The sequence below is a fragment of the Narcine bancroftii genome, chromosome 2 (assembly GCF_036971445.1).
Source record: "Narcine bancroftii isolate sNarBan1 chromosome 2, sNarBan1.hap1, whole genome shotgun sequence".
NCBI classification, from domain to species: domain Eukaryota; kingdom Metazoa; phylum Chordata; class Chondrichthyes; order Torpediniformes; family Narcinidae; genus Narcine; species Narcine bancroftii.
The window spans coordinates 316,988,747-317,010,276 of NC_091470.1; the positions used below are offsets into that span (position 1 = coordinate 316,988,747).

Consider the following 21,530-nt stretch of genomic DNA (forward strand, 5'->3'; position numbering starts at 1 on the left):
AGTGAACTCAATCATATTGTCATCACTGCTTCCTAGAGGTTCCTTTATCTTAAGATCACAAATCACCTCTGGTTCATTACACAGCAACCCAATCCAAAACAGCCAACCCCCTGGTGGGCTCATCAACAAGCTGCTCCAAAAAGCCATCCACCAATTCTCCCTCCTTAGATCTCGTACCGACCGACCTGACCTCTCAATCTACTTTCATATTAAAATCTCCTATAATTATTGTAACACTGTCTTTCTGAGATGCCTTGTCTCTTTTGAGACGCATTTTATAATCCACATCCTGGCTGATGTTTGGAGGCCTGTATATAACTGCCATTAGGATCCTTTTACATTTTACCACTCCTTAACTCAACCCATAAGGACTCTACTTCTTCTGATCCTAGGTCTTTTTTTCAATTATTTAATATTGTTGCTTACCAGAAAAGCCACAGCACCCTTTCTATCTCCCTGCCTATCCTTGTGGTACACTGCGTATCCTTGGATAGCCATCCTTTAGGCACGACTTAGTAATGGCCACAGCATTGTACCCTCCGACCTAAAGCTGTAGAGCAAGATTATTCACCTTGTTTCTAATGCTGTGTGCATTTAAATGTAATACCTTTAGACCAGTCTTTTAAATACTGTGTCTCTGTCATCTCTCCGGCTATTATTTTGTCTCACTACCTGCCTGTCATCTATGCTGCATAGTATTTTCATTAACTTTACTGCTGTTTCTCCCTGGTTCCCATCCCCCAGCCAAATTAGTTTAAATCCTCCTGAACAGCTATATTAAACCTACCCGCCAGGTTCTCTTTAGGTTCAGGTATAACCCATCCTTTTTGTATAGATTGACCCTTCGCCAATAGAGATCCCAGTGATCCAAGAATCTGAAGCCCTGCCCCCTGTACCAATTTCTCAGCTAGTATTCATCTTCCTGACCTTGCTATTTTTTGCCCTCACAGTGGCACAGGCACAAATCTTGAGATTACCACCCTGGAGGTCCTGCTTCTCAGCCTCCTTCCCAATTCCCTCTTGAGAAAGCGCTGGAAAAATGAGGAGTAACAAAGGCATGTCTAGGGTTTTCGGCAGCTCATGGGATGAGGTAAGGGGAATGGTGATGGAGCAGGAAGTATTGCATGGATTTCTTGAAGTGGAAGCAAACAATCTTGGTGGTGTGGTAATGTAGGCAACGCTCATCTCTGGTCCAAAGCCAAAAGTAAGATTGTTAACAGTTGTCAGAAGAGTACTCGAGTTGGTGGCAAGCGTGCAATGTTTGTAACTAATGTTTTGTTGAAGGAATTTCCTGTTTACCTGAAATTTCCTGATAAGCTTTGCGAAAAAATAGTGACAAAATTTTTAGTCAGCATTTTGAAGAGTGCACTTTTAATCTTGTAAACATTAATAAAATGAAATCTTAGTTTAGGTTCTTGAATGAACCAGATAACAGTGGTATCATGTTGCCCTCTCTTGGGCTTAATTGACCCTTTTCATTGTCATCAATACTCTTGAACTATGCTCTTTACACAGCTGCATATTGTAAGAGTTAACCTGTTAGTTTGTTAACAGAATAACCCATCTTATGGGTACTGGGTATTTTTGACAAAATGACTCGGTTAGCGTAGTGATGAGAAATACTGTTAAGTGGCAGCAACTTAGGTTCGAATTTGGCGCTATCTGTAAGGAATTTGTACATTCTCTCACTGTCTGCGCCAGTTTCCATTGGGTGCTCTGGTTTCCTCCCACCCATCAAAATATAGTAAGTTGTAGATCAATTGGGTGCAATTGAGCGGCACGGGCTCAAGGGCCAAAAGGGCCTGTTACCATGCTGTATTTCTAAATTTAAAAACCTTTTTTGGTGAACAGAATTGAGTCCTTTTCTTGCTTTCCTCTATATCTATCCAAAAAAATTTTTTTTGGTCAACTGGGGGCTCTGTTGTCTTCCAATTTCCCGTTATTTGACCTGATGATAATCCCTGTCTAGGACAGGTCACTTTCTGAAGGATTTAAACACTGGTTCCTGCAATATACCCCAGCAGGAGTTCGCACTTTATGAACATGCCTCAAGTTTGGAATGGTAAAGAAATTCAAATAGCACAATGCACAGAACTGAGATTTTAATTTTTTTTTATATAATGGGAAACATTCAGTTATTTACAGAAACTTTATTTGAATAATTAAACTGTTCCAATGCACTGACTATTTCAAAATTTGAGTGGGAATCCACTTCAAGCTTCTCCAGTAATTGCTTTCTATTTAAAATTCCGTCCACTCATGGGAAACACAGCTTACATAGAAATCCCTTTTGTCATTGATATGTTTAGGACTCATTTACATTTAAACAATAAATACAAATGAGGTAACAAAAAGTTAACAACTTTCAAATAAACAATATCATATAATCTAGCATAATAATATACAACATTCATATTAAAATCTAACCAGTAATGTTACTTGAAAGGGAGTTTTATTGGAATAAAATTCTCTTAATTTTCATTAAACAGCCAGTTGCTGAAGGCTTTGATTCTAGATTGCACAAATGATTAACTTTTTTTCACGCTGTGGAAAGTATTATTCACAATTACTGACTTTCACAAGCAGTCCTCATGTATTCCAGTAGAACAGTCCTACAAATATGTATTCATATAAAAAAGGAATGCAGGGTGACATCCACATTTACCCTCTTTCAGCTTAGGTGAGTGAATGTAAAGGTGTGAGAGAGGGTAAACCTATCATCTAGACCATAAGTTTAGAGAGCAAACAAATGCTCTCACTAGGCCAAAGGTAGAGAAAATATAATTTCCCAACAAAATGCTTGGGTATGCTTTCTGCTAAATTCACAGCAAAGATTTGCCACTGAAGTACACAGGTTTTAGAATTTTCAAATGAATCTTTCCAGGTGCTTACATAGTGACATAGTACCATGCACATTTAATAAAGACTCTTTCACCTAATAAAGATAGTGTGGAAATGGAGCTCGTCATAGTGAGCACAAGAGGATTGAGGAAAAAATTTACTGAATAGACAAAAACATACATTTGTTTTATTAAAAGCAATTCATTTTCATCAAACAAATAGGCACGGATTAATGCATTTAGGCCAAATGCATCAGCAGCCCAGAGATCGTTGACTATAATTGAAAGTTCAATATAGAATGAAAATGTAAGAGGTGAGCTTGCTTACAAATTACATTACGTGTGACTGATTATTTTACTCTAACAGAACTCTATTTCAATCAAAAACTCGTACAAACCCTAACAGTGAGTAAGAAGATTATTAAGTATTGTATATAAGGGAACAGCTTAAAAAAAAAACCACTTGTTAAGATCAGACTAGTTTGTCCTCCAGGTACAACATATAATTTCAAAAAAAAAATCACAAGCCCTTACCTGCTGCATTCAGAAGCAGATGTTCGCCTTTGAAAAAACATCATGCTCTTGACTGGTCTCCCTTTCAAAAGGTTATATATTAACTCACTACATTACCTGAATGACTTAATTACAAAAACATCGTTTTCCTTGTGCCCTTCCCCAATTATTGTCTATTAAAATGTGCCAGTAAAAAGCACTCCAGTGTCACGGGTGAATTTGTGTGAAAGCAGAAAACAGAAAGAAGATTCGGAAGCCCATTTTACACGTGGCTTTTACTTATTCTATCTATCTACCTCATTGCCTCCAACTATCACAGGTATTTCATACCAAGAGCATCCGGTTTTGAAGCTGTTACAGCACTTTGCAACTAATTGCTTCAATATAAGGTTGATCCATGGGACTCCTTTAAATTTTGCCATTAGTGAATTGAACATAAATGCATGTCAGCTTTTGAAGGTTTATACACTTCAATAGCAAAATAATGCAGTGATTTTTTTGCCATTATATATATTTGGAGCAGTTTGCCATTATATATATTTGGAGCAGTTAGCACATGTATCTTCACTACTGTCAAAATCCAGTTACAAAAGTGAGTTGTTGAGAATTAAGCACTTCATCTATTTTGAAACAAACAATACTGATCCTAATCTTAACACCTATAATTAGGAAGACATCAAAATCCTCTCATCAGTGTTGAATTTCTGTTCTGTTGCTCTGCACACATAACTTTTAATATTTTCCCCCTTTTTTTACTGAAACTATTGTCAGTACTTGAAATGCAACTACATTTGTGGATGAGTTAATGGAGCTTGACTACCAGGATGGAGTTTCAAAAAAGCAACTGCAACAACAATTAGAGTGAAGCCATGCAAATGAGATAGCAAATATTTTACGTAGCTAAACATTAATGGTAGAATATGCTAAAACAGCGTACAATTTTTTTACCTGGGTTTATTAAGAGTGCCACACCTGCTCATAATTGTCCTGATTCTTTTTTGGAGGATTATAGAGATACAAGCACTGAATCATATATCTCATGAACCTGCAACACAAACATGTTACAAAACATGTAAAGTTACCACCATTACTCTCCAGTGTGGCTTATAGTCTGGTCTGGGCTTCTGGGATATAGATCTCAATACTGTCCGCACTCTCTGTGGCAGAGTTCTGTCTTACAGATGCAGCTCGTTTGGCAGCCATTAGACGCTTCCGTGCCTCCTGCCTTTGTTTATCTGTGGCTTCAAGTGATTTTTCACGTTTCAGGGGGACTTGACCTTTTGGGGGCTTCTTTGGCACAGGAGGGGGAACTCTTTTCTCCTGCAGAAATAAATGTGAGACATTTAGAAGCTTGCTTTTTTTCAGTGAAATGTGACAAAGAATATGCACACTTCTGTACAATTAGTGGATCCATAGAGCACCTAGCAACGTTGTGAGGCCTTACCAATCCCTTTTAAAGCATAAACATCACTTCCCTGCTCTATCCTATGTCTCTGGATATGAATGGCAACATGGTTTTTAGGGCACTGCTTCTCAACCTTTTTCTTTCCACTCACATACCATTTTAAGTATTCACTATGCCATAGATGCTCTGCAATTAGTAAAGAAATGCTTAAGGTGGTATGTGTGTGCAAAGGAAAAGTTTGAAAACCACTGTTTTAATCGTATCTAATTGACTCATTATGTGCACGGTTTCATAACTCCAAAGGAAATGGGCCAATGACAATTTTTCTCAAGCAAAATATTTCAGTAACAATTGGGTCTAGAGCAGTAGTTCTCAACCTTCCCTTCCCACTCACAAACCACCTTAAGCAATCCCTTACTAATCACAGAGTATAGGGATTACTTAAAGTGGTATGTGAGTGGAAAGAAAAAAGTTGAGAACCACTGCTTTAGAGTATCATGCAGGAGGACAGCCAAGTACCTTTGACCTCTGAATTTTGAATTTTCTCCCGTCCAAATAATTGTCTGCCCTTTATTTCTTCTGCTAAAGTGAATGACCATATGTTCTGGTGTAATACATGCACCGCCACTCAGTGCCAATGTGATATCTCGCGAGAGAGGGAGAGAGCATGAGGAAAAATGGAGTGTTCTTGTGATTCTGCTGGCTTGTGCTCAACTTTGGCTTCTTGGTAAGCAATAGATAAATCTGAAATAAGTAATATTTATAGATAAACAAATGCTCAGAATGTTATTCAAATTGACTACTTGTCTTGTTTCTTTTATATTTAAGGCATCATTCTTCCCTAAGTGGCAGCTGTCCTACTGTTGAATCAATAAATTGGAGATTCAAGCCAGAAAGTCACAGGTTACTTAATGTTGAGGTTGTGCTCTTGCCCTGGTTGTACAGTTGAGTGTACACATAGCAATGAGATTCAGGAAAAAGATTTGGTCATTTTACGAGGGATATGGAATAGTATTTGAATCTTACCTAGAAATTATTGTTATAAGTTCCACTGTATTGAGCAGTGTGTGAGGTGACTGTGCAGTGGGGAAAGATGGAACTTGATCATCAATAAACTTTCCACAGTAATGGGAGAAGCAACAACTCCTACTCTCTCCTCAATTTCTTTTTACACTGTGAGCTGAGAGGACTTCCTGGTCCCTGTGGGAGAGGATTTCTTCCATTCACCATAACCAGAATCATGCTTCCCATTCTCACCTATGTTCAAGAAGTTTCCTATGGGATGAGCTGTGGAATAATTTCTATCACCTTTAAAGGTAGCTCTGATTTTAATTCTCCATGACTTGGATGAAGGGAAATTATGAATTACATGTCCTTCATCACTAAAGACAGCAAAAGTGGTTTGTTGCTGAACTCAGTGAGGTCACAAAACATATTTTCTATGCATCCTGCTCAAGATCTAATGGACCTTGATCTTAGCTTGATTCTATTTTCCAGTCTTATTTAATTTAGTTGCTGTTATTACTTTGATGCGTGTATGATCTTCCTGTTCCAAAAATACTGCATTTTCTACAGAATTGAGGATATTTCAGTTAACAATCAATGGAACACTCGCTAAAAATGTCAGTACTGAGGGAGAAAAATGCCATTTTAACTTTGCTTTTGACACAGGTAGATCCAAAAGAATAAAGGGAAATGTTTGCTTTGTAAACATATGTGGCACCTTAGGAAGGATATTTATAGTTAAAAGTATTATCAAAGTTATTTGTTCATCTTTCTCAAGATATAGATAATGGACTATAAATCTGAAGTTTTGAGATATTAATGTTTTATTAATATAAACTGCAGGGCAATGACATCAAAATCATTCCATTTAATACCATTTTTTATCCTTAGACATGTTTCACAAGCATCAATTTGTGACTTGGTCTTGGTTAAATAAAACTGATATTCAATAAATAATTTTAAACTTTTTGTTAAAACAAGTTATTTACATTATCTTCCATTCCCTATCCAGGGGCAAGAAGCTGGCCTTCCACTTATCATTAGGCACAGACATGTGTTAAAATGCCCCTTCAAATTTAATGTCCAATTGAGCCCTTTGTTGTCGCTAGGAAATACTTCACAGCAGAATAATGTTTCATTTAAACTTTAGGCATTCAGCTACTTCATCTTAGATTAATATCAAAACATGAATATTTATTATTTTGGGAAATTGAATATACTGGAAATACATGAGCAGGTCAGACAGCAGTTGTGGAGAGGAAAAAGGTCAGTTGATGATACTTCATTAGAACTGAGGAAACTTGATGTAATTTTTTAAATGTTGACTGGTAAAGAGAAGCTAGCTGCATTCCCTTATTATTAGCTAGAGCTGATAAGGATCTCCTTATTTAGCAAGGTAGTAAATGACTATAAACTATTGGGTAAGGGTTCAACCCTGATTAACAAATCCCAAGAGAATTCTAAGAATGTTCTAGAAACCTAGGGGTTCTGACTATAAATATATGACTTGTAAGCCATGAGGCAGACTGTTGGGGTGAGATTAGCTACTTGTAGCAGTGCTTCTTGCAGGAACGGAACTCTCATGCTTTGCAAAGCAATTTAAAAAGGTGCTTTTGCAGCTGTATTCATGTTTGCTTTCAAGCAACCTCAGGTCCCACACAGGGACCAATGTTGAATACTTGGTTATTCACAGTTTATATTAAAAATGTAAACAGCAGTGTGCACTATGTACAAGTTTGCTGATGCAAAACCAGATGGGAAAAAAAAATGAGCTGACAATTTTAATGTAAAGGGATGCAAATATCCAAGAAGGTGGACAAAATGTCACCTGCAAATTTGAGTAGCTTTGGCTTCCTTACACAGGGAAGAAACACTTGTAGCTGGTGCAGTGTCAAAAGATCTTTGTATTAAAGGGGAAGGGAGTCAATGGATATGTGTATGGGCAGGAAGTGAGAAAAGTACATGATCAACTATGATTTTATAGAATGAATGTTCAGTTTCTGGTTTTATTCTGCTTTTATGTATAATTTCACAGAGCAAGAGTCTTGGAAAATCTTCATTTTGCAAGAGTGTCAGAAGTATGGAATTATGTATTTAGGTAACAGGAAACTAAAGTAGACAATTATGTAAAGAAGAAAGATTGCAGACAAATGAGATACAGAGGGATCTAGATGTTCTTGTTCACAAATCACAAAAAGTTAATAGGCAGATGTAGTGAGTTGTTAGTGTGACAGAATATGTTGTGTTTTATATTGTATATAGATATGATTTTGGGAGATAAAGTGTGGCAGGTTTTCTTTTAAAGTGTAGGTCACATACAAACACTTTAAAACAGATCTCATTTTACATACTGGAGCTCTGCTCAAGCCAGACAGACTGGGTCCGAATGCCTTTGCTAAAGCTTTGGAGAGTGTCCAATGGATTGTTGTTTTGAAAATCAACAGGTGAAAGAACTCGGAGGATTAGGTTCGGAGCCGCAGTCTGTCTGAGTGGAGGTTGCTATTCTAGAAGGGTCATCATCTAGGAGGGTCATCATCAACATGGCCCATCCCTTCGCAAACAAAGATGAACACGGTGCCTTGTAGCTCTTGTGTCCTCAAAGAACTTTTGTTCTGTTTTCCATGGAGCTCTAGGCACCATATGCTGGGGCAAGGACTTGGAGGCGAGTGCTTGCCCAGGACAAATGCCTTCCTCTGGGTCCCATGCCACTGGGCCTGGCGGAGTGGGAGGGATGACAGCCAGAGTGACGCGGGATTGCCCCACAGAGGTCTGTTCCAAGACTGTGCTCGCAGGCCGTTGTCCTTATGGATCCTTCGCCCATCGAATTTGCTGCTGCAGACCGCTAGGGAAACTATTTCCTGCGCTGTGTCACAGCTGCCAGCCCCTGCTGTCAGACTGACGTGTGCTATTTGCCCATAGCTGGGGCCCTTTCCAGGTACTGACGGCTAGGCTAGCTGAGCCCAGGGATTTGAAGTCAGAGATACCTTCTCCTAGCCTTTGCCTTTAGAGGCAAAACCTGCAAGGCAACAGGTGGTTTGAACTCACAGATACACCCCTGGGAGGAGGGAGCTCCATCCATAACCGAATCCTGGTCCAACTCCTTCCTGCCCTTGTCCCGCTCTCTGGTTCCGAGACGCTCTCCTTCCAGTGGCCCGGACCACAAGCGCGGCCGCACGATGCAATCCAAGAGGAAGAGATGTGAACAGACATCAACAGCTGGGCTCAGCGCTAGGCCCAGAATAAGCCCGAAGTGTTGGGTCTTGGTGCAGATGGCCACTGAGTTGGAGAGCGCTGGGTCTGCTGACACGGCTGAGCTGGACCCAAGTGCGACAGCACGAGCTTGGAGCCGTAGCCTGAGCCGCAAATTGTTTTTTTCTCTCTCTGCAAGCAGGTTTTCTCTGCGAGAGAGTTCAGTTCTGCAGGGTTACAGTCAGCAACAGTAGCTGGGACTAGAACAGGACAAGCTGGCAAGCTTGTGGAAAACCCCATTTGGAAGACAGGTTGTGAGTGCTTAGTTCAGCTTGGTCAAACTTTGTGGCCCATACAAGAGGAGAGGACTGGCAGTCTAATATTTCTCTTGAAATAGGAGAAACAAAAAGGAACTCTGTGGTGTCCTGAAAGAAAAAGAGGTTATTATCTGGAAAACCCTGATGAGGCAAGTTTCTTCGGCAAGACACTGACGTGGCTGATTAAAAGGAATCAGTTTGTGTCCAGGAACAACAAATCTCTCTGAAAACAGACAAGGACCTTCCTGAGCGGGAACCATTTACCTTTCAGGCACCAAATGTTAAATTCTGTGCATAGTATAAGAATTGCCTGCAACCAGTGAACTTGGAGGAATGAGAAGTGGGATTGGAATGTGAATTAAAGAACTTTTCTGAACTTACACACACATTACATACAAGGGCACTTAGAATTAGAAGGGGGTTAAGATAGGTTAGTTAAGTAAATAGTAATGTTAATGTTTGATCCTGTTTTCATGTTTAAAGATAATTAAAAGCAACATTTGTTTAAGTAACCATTTGTCTTGGTGACTATCTATTGTTGCTGGGTTTTGGAGACCTCTGGGCCCGTGACATTAGGAAGACAAATGCTTTATTGACCTTTATTACAAGAAGTTAGGGGTTTAAAATGAGGAAAGCTTTATTACAATTGAACAGGTACTGGTGCTGCCATATGTGGAGAATTGTCCACAGTTTTGAGACAGCCAATTGAAAAGAGATTCACTAGGCTAATTCCTGGAATGAGAGGATTGTTCCATCTCACTGGATAAAGAAATTAGATTGATTTTCTTTGGAGTTTTAGAATGCATTGCAACTTTATTGAAACATGTAAGATCCTGAAGGAATTTTGGATTGTGAAGGGTCATGTGTCCTCCCTATCTGGAGCAATTGTGGAGGGTCATGTGACCTCTCAGGCTGTAGCTTAGTTGGAAGCCATCTAATTTGTCAATCAAGGATTAGATTTGCTCACCTATGAGGCTGATGTGTAATTGATCTTCCAGGTGCCTATTGATGGTTAGATCTGCCCACAGAAAAGGCTGACACGTGATTGGTCCGCACAGGTTATGTGGACAGGTCCAACATTGAAAAAGCATCACGTGCAGTCTCCCTCTTTCTCTCTTTGTTTGCTGCTGCCTTCAAACCATCCCTGAAGCCCAGGCTGCAGGCAGCAGGCAGCTCCAAAGGGCCGACTGCAATGGGATCATCCTGGAACCCAAGCATTGGTCAATACTGGAAACCAGGTTTATATGTATATATTTGTTAGTGATGTCCAATGCTGAGCTCCAGGCTGCAGGCATCTCCGGAGAGCCGACTGCAGTAGGACCGACCCAGATCCAGAGCAGGGGCTACACTGGAGAGCAGGATTATATGTATATATTTGTTTATTTGCTATGTGGTATGGTGTGTCTGTCGGTGGTGGGTGCTGAATAAGTTAAACCCTCATTTCTCAGTATACTGTATACGTTAGTCTGTCAGTGTGTGTGTTCTTTGTGAATTCCCCTGTGTGTAAATAAGACTACCATTTGTTCATAACACGTGTCCAGTCTTGATCTTTTAGAATCAACCAAAACCTATTCTGAATACAACATTTGGTGCTGTGTGCAGGGTTCAAGGAGTTTCGACTGGACCCATGTAGTCACAATGCTTTTGCACAATACTAATCTGGAGAGAGTGAGCTTCCTTCATTCATAGGATAACACATCTCCTGGTGCTAGAAGTGGTGATGGTGGCAATAAGTGGTGGTTGGAAGCATGGCTGATGAATGTATCAACAGAGCCAAAAACTTGGAATGCTAGTGAAGGACTGCTGCGAACACTGATCCCTGCCGGCCAGCATTGAAAGCAAAGACTCAGGCTGGCGGGTGGGGGAAACTGTCTGGCTCCACATATTTTGATATTCCTGTGTTGGGGAGGTAATGATCACCAGCCAACTTTGCTCCACACCAGTAACAGCCACACATCTGACAACCCTTGGCAGGGTGGGTGAGTCTTTCCCTGTACACAATCTGGCAAATACAAAGTCCCATCTTTCAGAATGAGCCCCAAACAGTGAGCAGGACTTGGAAATGTTTGTGCAGGCAGTGCAACCAGCACTGGTCCGAGCAGTAAGTGGGAGTATGAGCAGGAACGGTATCCAGGCACAGGAGGGTCTGCAGCCGACATCCCAGTGAAGGTGAGTGGCCCCTGAGGGCTAAATGGTATGTCCTGGATGTGTGGCTGCTGGGCTGATCCCTGGTTACCCATGGGAAGATACAGTGGATGCTATCTGAGATGCATGCCACCATATGCCTCGTAAATCTGAAGGAGCACCCATCGAATGGTCACTATGGTGGAGACACTGACCAATGAGGAGGCTGTAGCACTTCATCATAAGGAGGAGTCAGAATGGCCTTGAACGACGAGCTTGCAGATGGTGGTGGTTCTGGTGCTGTTGTCGGTAAGGAGTGCTGCACTTACATTCTGGACCAGACGGGGAATACCACTCACTCACCACACATGAAAGTCGGTGAACAAATTAAATGAGCCAGGGACCAGTTGCTTGAAAACACCACCCCATGAGAAAGTTGGTGGATATGTGGGGCTGGAGGGGGTGGGGGGGAAAGTTGGCAGGCGGTGTGGGTACTAGCCTGTAAATGGATTGGCATGGTGTCGTGACTTCAGAGGGGTGGGCAACTCCTGAGTGCCGACTGCAATGGGCCTATCCTGGATCCTGAGCCGTGGTTGATGCTGGAAACCTGGTTTGTATGTATGTACTTACTTGTCAATTGTGACCATTGCTGAGCTCCAGGCAACAAGCAGCTCCAGAGGACCAACTGTAATGGACTCTTCGTGGATCCTGAGCCGGGACTACACTGGAAACCAGGTTTATGTGTATGTACTTATTTACCTTTTACGTGGTATACCATGCCTGTGTGCTGTGTACATTAGTCTGCCAGAATGTGTTTTTTCTGTGAGTTCCCTGTGTATAAAGACCACCATTTGTTTATAACACATGTCCAGCCTTGATTCTCTTTGAACCTGTCGAACCTATTCTGAACAAAACAGATGGATGCTGATATACTTCAAGTAATGGAAAAATTAACGGGTAATCCTTTTAAACTGAGATATTTAGGAGTTTCTTCTTGCTGAAGACAATGATCTCTCTGACTAGAGCCCTGTGACCTATGGCTGTGGTAATTCAGGGATCGGAACAGGGTCCATTGTAGTTTGTCTTCTATATCAACAGTCTAGATGATAATATTGTAAATTGGAACATCAAATTTGCAGGTGACGCTCAGATTATAGGTGTAGTGAACAGTGAAGGAGACTTTCAAAGCTTGCAGCAGGATCTGGACCAGCTGGAAAAATAGTCAGTTGGAATTTAAGGACATGGAATTTAATGCAGACATGTGTGAGGTGTTGCATTTTGGGAGGACAAACTAGGGTAGTCTAGTGGATCACTGGAGGCTTAATCGAAACGGCCTGGGAGGTTCCGAGTGACATCATGATGTCACAATGTGACGACGTCATTTGGAACCGCACGTTTTAAAAAACTGTGGGTGACTGTTTAAGTAAACGACTTTTACTGAACTTCGACTCGACCACGTCTGATCATTTTCTCATACTTTATTTTGCACTGCAACACAGTTGCTACATTGGTGACCCAGATGGGCCCAAACAGATGTTAGACTCAACATGGATAACGCTACGATTTTGCTCAAACTGCCTATCTTTTGGACTACTCAACCTGCTTTGGTTCAGGCAGACTGAGTGCAGTTCCATATTCACAAGATAGAAGTGGACACCACGAAGTACTTTGGGACCCACCAGCTTTTGGCAAGTACAAAGTCCTAAAAGCCCTCCTTCTCTGGATTTACAAGCAAACTGCATGGCTCCCCCATATTGATGGCCTGAGTTAATGAACAACGTGTTGGCACTGGCAGACAGCCATAGGCCTTGCTTGCTCTTCGAACAGTTGTTTTTAGAGCAAATGCAAAAGACATCTGTCTCATGTTGACTGACAAGGACTTTGCTCGCCCTCAAACAGTGGCAGCTCATACAGACATTCTGTAGTGCGTGAAACAGCAAGGTGCAAAGCCCACAGAAATTGGTGCTATGTCACACCCAAAGGTCCAGGTTCCACGAGTACTAGCAACAAGGGCACACGTTCCCTGGATAAGCATGACTCTGCATCAACCACCCGGCGATTTTACTATCAGCACTGGGGTTCTGGAGCTCGCTGCTGCTGACCCCCCACCTTGCACTTTTCTGGGAAGTGCCATGCCCGGTCGTTGCTAATGGCTATGGCGGCTGGCCACTATGTCTGGGATGAACTCTCCCAGTGCAAATTTCTAGTCGACATGGGTGCGGAAGTTAGTGTCCTTCCTCCTTCGGTCTTTGACACCCATAACAGGAACACAGGTCCGGTGCTCATTGCAGTGATTAACAGTTCGTATGTATGACAAACGGATTATACCCCTAAAATTTGGTGACAATAAGTACACATGGAAGTTAATTCTTACTGCTGTATCCCAGCTGTTGCTGGTTGCCAACTTCCTTAGAGCAACTGACTGATGGTGGACATAAAAGGGTGCTGGTTGGTGAACACCATAACATTACAGACTCTCCACCTTGGAAAAGCCAAACTATCTGCGCTGCACCTAGATGTGTGGAGTACTCAAACAACAAATTTGCCAAACTTCTTGTGGAGTTTCCAGACATTGTCACTCCTACGTTCTCCACTGCCACACTGAAACATGGTGTCACACTCCACATCCTCACCCAAGGACCTCCTCTACATGCCTGAGCCTGATGCTTGCCGCCCAAAAAATTGTGGCTTGCGAAACAAGAATTCCACAAAATGGAGAAACCTGGAATCATATGCAGGTCTGATAGCCTATGGGCTTCTCCGATACATATGGTACCAAAGCCACAGGAGGCTGGAGACCTTGCAGGGATTACAACTACAGACCGCTACCCTATGCCCCATATACAGGTCTTCAGCGGGTCAGGATATTTTCTAAAATTGACATGGTGCGGGGGTACACCAAATACCTGTAAACCTGAAGGATGTGCCCAAGACCACCATCATAACAATGTTTGGCCTCTTCAAATTTTTGAGAATACCCTTTGGGCTTAAAAATGCTGGCCAAACATTCCAATGACTAATGGACACAGTGGGGCATGGCATGGACTTCCTTTTTGTACTCTTGGATGACCTAATTGTCACCAGCCACTCCCACAAAGAGCACCTGCAGCATCTGCGTTTACTCTGCCGCCACCTACAGGAGTTCAGGCTAACTGTGAACCCTGCCAAGTGCAAATTTGGGAAGTCTTCTATGAAGTTCTTAGGACATCAAATCAGTAGCTGGGGTGTCATTCCATTGCCTAGCAAGGTGGAATCCGTCCTCAAATTTGCGAGGCCCAATACCATCAAAGGACTCCATGAATTTGTGGGGATGGTCAAGATCTATTGCTGCTTTCAGCTGATATTACGAAACCCCTCTCCAACCTCATGTCGAGCGATGCCAAAGAACTCGAGTGGACAAAGGAGACAATGGTAGCATTCCAGCAGACCAAGGACGCCATAGTGAAGGCAACATTGCTGGTCCATCCACAAATGGATGCACCGATTGCCTTGATGATAGACCATATGACGCAGCAGTAGGTGGAGTCTTGGAACAGTACACCAATAGACAACGGAAGCCTCTTGCATTTTTTAGTAGGTACGTCCACCTTCTGGAAAGTAAATACAACACATTTTATAGGGAACTGCTAGCAGTCAGACACAACTGCTATTTTTTTGGAAGGCTGGGACTTCAGGGTTTTTACTGACCACAAACCGCTAACGTTTGCCTTCGTGAAGGCATCAGATCCTTGGTCAGCCTGCTAGGAACACCACCTATCTTACGTATCCGAGTTTTCAACTAGGATTAAACATATCTCTGGTAAGAGTAATGTGGTGGCTGATGCCCTGTCCCGCTCCTTCGTTCAAGCAGCACGTGCCCTCTCTCCTGGTGTAAATTTCATGGCACTCGCCAAAGCTCAGCACCAGGATGAACTCCTGGCTTATAGAACTGCTGTTTCGATTCTGCAACTCGAGGATGTAGCCTTTGGGCTGCAAGGTAGCACTCTCCTGTGTGATGTTTCCACAGGTCAGCCTCGCCCGATGCCCTGCTGCGTGGAGACGTTGCATTTTCAATGCCATTCACAGACTGTCCCACCCCTCCATTTGAGCAATGGTCTGCCTGATAGCTGACAAGTTTGTATGGCATGGACTTAAAAACAGGTACTGGGCAAAGACGTGCACGGACTGCCAATATGCAAAAATGCAAAAGTACGTGAAGGCGCCGCTTCAGCCTTTCCAGTCACTGCAGCACAGATTCTACCTTGTGCATGTAGACATTGTTGGACTGCTTCCGGTATCATGAGGGTCTTTCTTTGGCTTGGCTTCGCGGACGAAGATTTATGGAGGGGGTAAAAAGTCCACGTCAGCTGCAGGCTCGTTTGTGGCTGACAAGTCCGATGCGGGACAGGCAGACACGATTGCAGCGGTTGCAGGGGAAAATTGGTGGGTTGGGGTCGGGTGTTGGGTTTTTCCTCCTTTGCCTTTTGTCAGTGAGGTAGGCTCTGCGGTCTTCTTCAAAGGAGGTTGGGTCTAGGTTCCTGATAATGGTCATCCACAGATTCACTAGATGGCTGGAGGCGATTCCTCTGAAGAACTCATCGACCAATTCATATGTCAGAAGTTTTATTTCTGCCTGAGTATCTCGGTTCGGCCTACCAACACAGGTTACCGCCAAACGTGGCCCACAGTTTACCTCCGCACTCTGGGTTGTTTTATAGCAACTGCTGGGAATGCACCACACCACAGCCTACAACCTGCAGTAGAATGGCCTGGTGGAGCGGGTCTATAGGCACGTGAAGGCTGCACGTGATGGCCCACCTCAAGGGAGCTGATTGGGCAGATGAGCTGCCCTGGTTCCTCCTCGGAATAAGAATGGCACCCAAGGAGGATCTCAACTCCTCATCGGCCGAGTTGGTTATGGAGCCCTGCTAATTGTACCTGGGAGTTCATGCCCACAGCAAGTGAACTGGAGGTACCACTGACAGAAGTGTTAGGCTTGGAAAATTTGCCCCAGTTCCCATGCCAAGGTATGGAAGAACACCCTTCATCCCAAAAGATCCTTGCGACTGTGAATTGGGCCACCCTTACGGAGGTTATATGAGGGCTCCTTCAGAGTGCTACGAAACAATCATACAACTTGTGTACTGGACATTGGGAGGCATCCAGAGACATTTATGATTGACCAACTAAAGCCTGCTCATCTCAACTTTGATTGGCCCTTGCCATGACCCCCGATGCGAAGGCACGAAAGACTGCCTGAGAGTGGTGGACAGTAATGGCACCAGAGGTTTAGCCTCTTATTGCCAGTTCTGGGGTGGGGTGGCCATGTAATGGCTCACCAGAGGGCTTAATTGAACCAGCTCAGGAGGTTCCGAGTGACATCACGACATCACAATGTGATGACACCATTTGAAATGCATGGGGTTTTCAAAAGCTGCAGGTGACTGAGTAAATGACTTTTACTGAACTTCGACTTGACTACGATCATTTTCTTGTTCTTCATTTTGCACGTTGACACAGTTGCTACAGTATGACTTACATGGAAAATAGTAGGGGACTGTGAAATATGGTAGAACAGTGGGATCTGGAAAAACCTATATGTAGTTCTTTGAATATGTTGTCACAGGGTTGTAAAGAAAGTTTTTGGCACATTGGTCTTCATAAATTGAAATATTGAGTATTGGAGTTGGGATGTTATGGTGAAGTTGTATAAGGTTTTGGTGGGGCCAAATTTGGAGGATTGTGTTTCAACAAGATTGAGAGAGTGCAGAGAAGATTTACAAGGATGCTGTTGGGACTTGAGGAACTAAATTATAGAGAAAGATTGAACAAGTTAGGACTTTATTCCCTGGTGTTGGATAATGAGGGGAGATTTGATAGAGGTAGACAAAATTATCATGGGCATAGATAGTAGTAAATCACAAAAATCTGTAGACACTGTGGTCGAAGGGTTGTCAGAATATTGATAGGGTAAATAAAAGCAGGCTTTTCCCACTGAGGTTGGGTAAGTCAAAAACTAAAGGACACTGATTTAGGCTGAAAGGTGAAGTTCAATAGGAACATTAGGAGGAACTTGACAAACTAAGGTGAGAGTATGGAATGAGCTGTTGGTGGAGGATGCACGTTCGATTTCAATATATAGTACAAGACAAATTTGGAAACCTGGGAGGGGTATGGAGGGCGTTAATGGGACCAGATGGAAAAATAGCTCGACATGGACTAGATGGGCTAAAGGACCTATTTTTATGCTCTAGTTTTCTATGGTTCTACTAAAGTAGTTTGTTTGTGTGCAATTCATTCTTGTTCTTGTGGGACATGACACTTATTTGTGTATTGCTTGAATGAGTGGGGTTTCTGGAGGACATAGTAGGAGCAGTCACAAGCCAGGCCTTTCCAAGGTGGTCCTCCTGGGTCTCCTTGATTCCCCTACTGCTTAAAACCTTTATCCTGACATTCATCTTATTGACCAGGATTTCCGTCTTTCCCAGTGTGAATCTAGAAATTTTCTCTCTCACCCCCTACAATCTCCCTTTTCTCCACATCAACCATGGTGTGTGTTGTTACTGTTTGGTTGTCATGGGAATGTGCCTGATAGCTTCACAAATTAAGGTGCAGTAAACAGTAGGAAGTTGCTTTCAACTGAGTGTAGTTCTATTGGGAACCATTTTGCTCTTTGAATCATCTTTTCGGTCAATTATTTTGCAGTAAGCCTGATTCAGTTACCCATTTCAATTCCCAGGTTTTCTTGCCTGTCATCTGTTTCTGCTCCTCCACTGCCCATTTTTCCCGTCTCCCCAGCCTTTTAATTCAGGTGCCTTACTACTATTTACTCATTCAGTGAAGAAGTGCTCAGGCCCGAAACGTCAGTTATAAATCTTTACCTATTATGGTCGCTGAGAGACCTGCTGAGTTCCTCCAGCATTTGTATTTCTGCAAATACACTGAGTTTCACTCAGTGCTAATGAAAGTTTAGTGCACAAAAGTTTCAAAAAAAAGCTTTCTGTTTTGTCAATTTCATGAGATGTAGCATATGAGAAGCATATTATTATTTTGATTTGTACTGAACTTGCTAGAGGGAAAATCTTGTGCATCATTTCTGGGGAGGATTGCAATTTGAAAACAGACACAAAGGGTACAATTATCTTGCTGTGTTGGGTAATTAAACTAAATTTAAATGATAGAGGAGGAAATAGCAAAGTATTTAACAGGCCTTTGAATCATGTAGCATTCTCCTAAATGAATGAAGGTCATGTCTGCAGTTCAGTGCAGGGCATTACTGTGTTTTGACTTTCAGCAGATGTGGATGGATCATTGTGTGGTCCAGGAGATTGGGAACAATGTTTTACAGAATATTACCTTTTCCATCCATGGAGACATTTCTGAGCACTTTATATAAGAGTAGATAATTAATTGGGAAAAGGAGAAAGGATAGGATTATGAAGGCCTAGATTTTATTAATTAAAAACAGTAACACAATATTTTAGCAGTAGGGTAGCAGCAAGAAGTATCACTAGGCAATTTTAAACTGTCACACCTGGGTCGCCCTCCTGGGACCCAGGTGTGTTTAATGGGTCGAAGGTACTCCCAGCATCTTTTAACCTGCAGGGGGTCGCCCCATTAAATGGCCAACTTGGTGATTTAAGGGGGATCCTGCCCCTGCGAATGACGCAGTGAGTGACGTATCACGCACTCACCGAATGAAATGAAGTAAAAGATTTTAACCTTACTCTTTCTGGGAAGCAAGTTTAAACCACGATATAATATCCCCTTTCCTGACATGCACTGCTGAGTTCTTCCTCCACATTTGAACTTGGCACCAACATGTTGCCCGGTGACACATGCACACAAGCACTGATGTCACTGGAATAATCAGGTCGGCCATTTTCATTTTCAGGCTGCTGGTGGACGAGACCTAGTTAAGTTTAACTGGGTTCCCTGACTACCTCTGAGGTAGGGCAGGGACCTGGTTGATTTTGGAGCCTGCTGACCAGGTCGGATCCTTTCAAGCTGCCGTGATTGGGTGGTAACTGGGCAAATTGCCCAGTTAACACCATTTTACAAGGCAGCTGAAAGCGCCTACTGATGAAACAATTGCTCAGTTGATCATGGTGATAAGAATATGTATTGGTGCTTTGTACAGACTACTCATCACACCCTAATTTTAACAGGAGTGGCTAACGAAGGACACAATAGAACACTGGCGGCTCACCACTACGCAGGCGAACCATCCCCACTTGTAAGCCACGCAGTGGGGCAGCTGGCCAAAATGGCACCCGTCAGGGGTTTTCCCTTCCTCCCAGCACGGGGCTCAGAAGCCTATGCTGGGGGACCACGTGACATCCAGGTGACATCTGTGCCCTCGAGAGCGGTTCTCAGCCAGGTCTGGGCTGGGAATATGTGCAGCCCAGCAGCCTGCAATAAACTAGTCTGTTCACTGAGCTCAACCCATCTGGTTGTGTGTGGTGTGTGTTCTTTCAAGAGCAGTGTAGCTGCCGGTACAATTGGTGACCCCGACTGGTTCAAACGTCTTTGAACCCATCACGAGCGAGCCTGGGATCAGTGCTATAGCCGTGAAACTGTCTGAATTCTGGGTTCAGGAGCTGGAGACCTGGTTCAGCCACGCGGAGGTTCAGTTTCACCTCCCAGATTTCGTCCGGCATGACCAAATACTACCATGTGGTCGCTGCCCTGGATCAGGCCACCGCCAGACGCGTGCTGCACCTCATTCAGCACTCACCCGCTGAAGACAAATACAAGACCATCAAGCGAGTGCTTACCAGATCCCTCGGACTATCCAGGCACCAGAGTGCCACTTGGATGCTGCACCTCAACACCCTGGGGGACAGCACCCGATGGAGCTGATGGATGAGATGCTCGCACTCATGGGTGATCTCACCAACTGCCCACTCTTCGAGTGCATTTTCCTCGACCATATGCCTGGGGACATTCGGCCGCTGCTGGTCCAGGAAAGCTTCACCGACCTGAGCAAGGTCGCCCAGAAGGCCCAAGAGCTATGGCTCGCACAATTCCTGGAGGGCTCAGTGGTTCAGCAGGTCATGAGGCATGGGCAAGACCAGGCCAAGCCCGCCCCTAGCGCTGCGGTAGAGCATCTGGCCCTTGCAGGGGCCCACAAGAGCATAACCAAGGCCACAGCATCCGCTCCAGGCCTCTGCTTCTACCATCAGCACTGGGGAGCCAAGGCCCGGAAGTGTCGTCCGCTCTGCTCGTTCCAGGGAAACTACCAGGCTGGCTGCTGTTAATGGCTGCGGTAGCTGGCCAAGGACACAGCCTGCTCTACCTGCAGGACTCAGTCAGCGGCGTGCGGTTCCTCGTTGACACTGGAGTTCAGATCAGCGTCATCCTGGCCACCGCCATCGAATCCAGGAACCGACCTCGTGGACCTCCCTCTGTGCGGTCAACGCAACAGAAATCTGGAAGTACGGAGACAAGACAGTCCTCTTCCAGATCAGCCAACAAAATTCTACGTGGGGGTTCACCGTCTCGTCCCTCCCGACCGCCATCCTGGGTGCAGACTTCCTCCTCGCACATGGGCTTCTGGTGGACATTCGAGGTAGGCGCTTGGTAACTGCCCGTACCTTCCAGGCTGTTCGCCTTGACGCCTCCCGCTCGGAGCAACCGTAGATGGCCATGATCAGCTACACCGCACCACGGCCTATCACCCGCAGGTCAATGGACTGGTCAAACCTCTGCACCCCCACCTTAAGTCGGCACTCATGCCCACCTCACCAGTCCTGACTGGGTGGACAAACTGTCTTGGGTGCTCCTGGGCATCCGCTCCACTCCCAAGGAAGATCTGCGGGCGTCATCAGCTGAGCTGGTCTATGGTTCACTGCTGGTGCTACCTGGTGAGTTCATCAATGCACCTCACAATCCCCTGCGGTTCTCGCACGAACTACTTCCTCACCTCAGGGGACGCTTGGACTCGTTCGAACCCCCACCGGTGCCCAGGCATGGCACCCGCCCGTCTCACGTTCCCGGTGAACTGCTTTCCACGGAGTATGTTTTCGTTCAGCTGGGAGTATAAGTGCAGCCCAGCAGCCTGCAATAAACTAGTCTGCTCACTGAGCTCAAACCATCTTGTTGTGTGTGTTCTTTCAGAAGCAGTGTAGCTGCCGCTACAATACAATATACTTGTTT

General features: G+C 43.9%; 1 protein-coding gene across 14 annotated transcripts in view; it reads right to left on the reverse strand.

Annotated features, from left to right (window-relative positions):
• Positions 1 to 4,357: 4,357 nt before the first annotated feature.
• The window catches only part of dlgap1a (discs, large (Drosophila) homolog-associated protein 1a), a 615,703-nt gene continuing 598,530 nt past the window's right edge, over positions 4,358 to 21,530 (reverse strand). For all 14 annotated transcript variants that reach the window (XM_069921771.1, XM_069921770.1, XM_069921766.1 and 11 more), the window contains one exon: positions 4,358 to 4,673. In XM_069921771.1, coding sequence (XP_069777872.1) covers positions 4,458 to 4,673 — 216 coding nt within the window. In that variant the 3' untranslated portion in view covers positions 4,358 to 4,457. The remainder of the gene's footprint in view (positions 4,674 to 21,530) is intronic.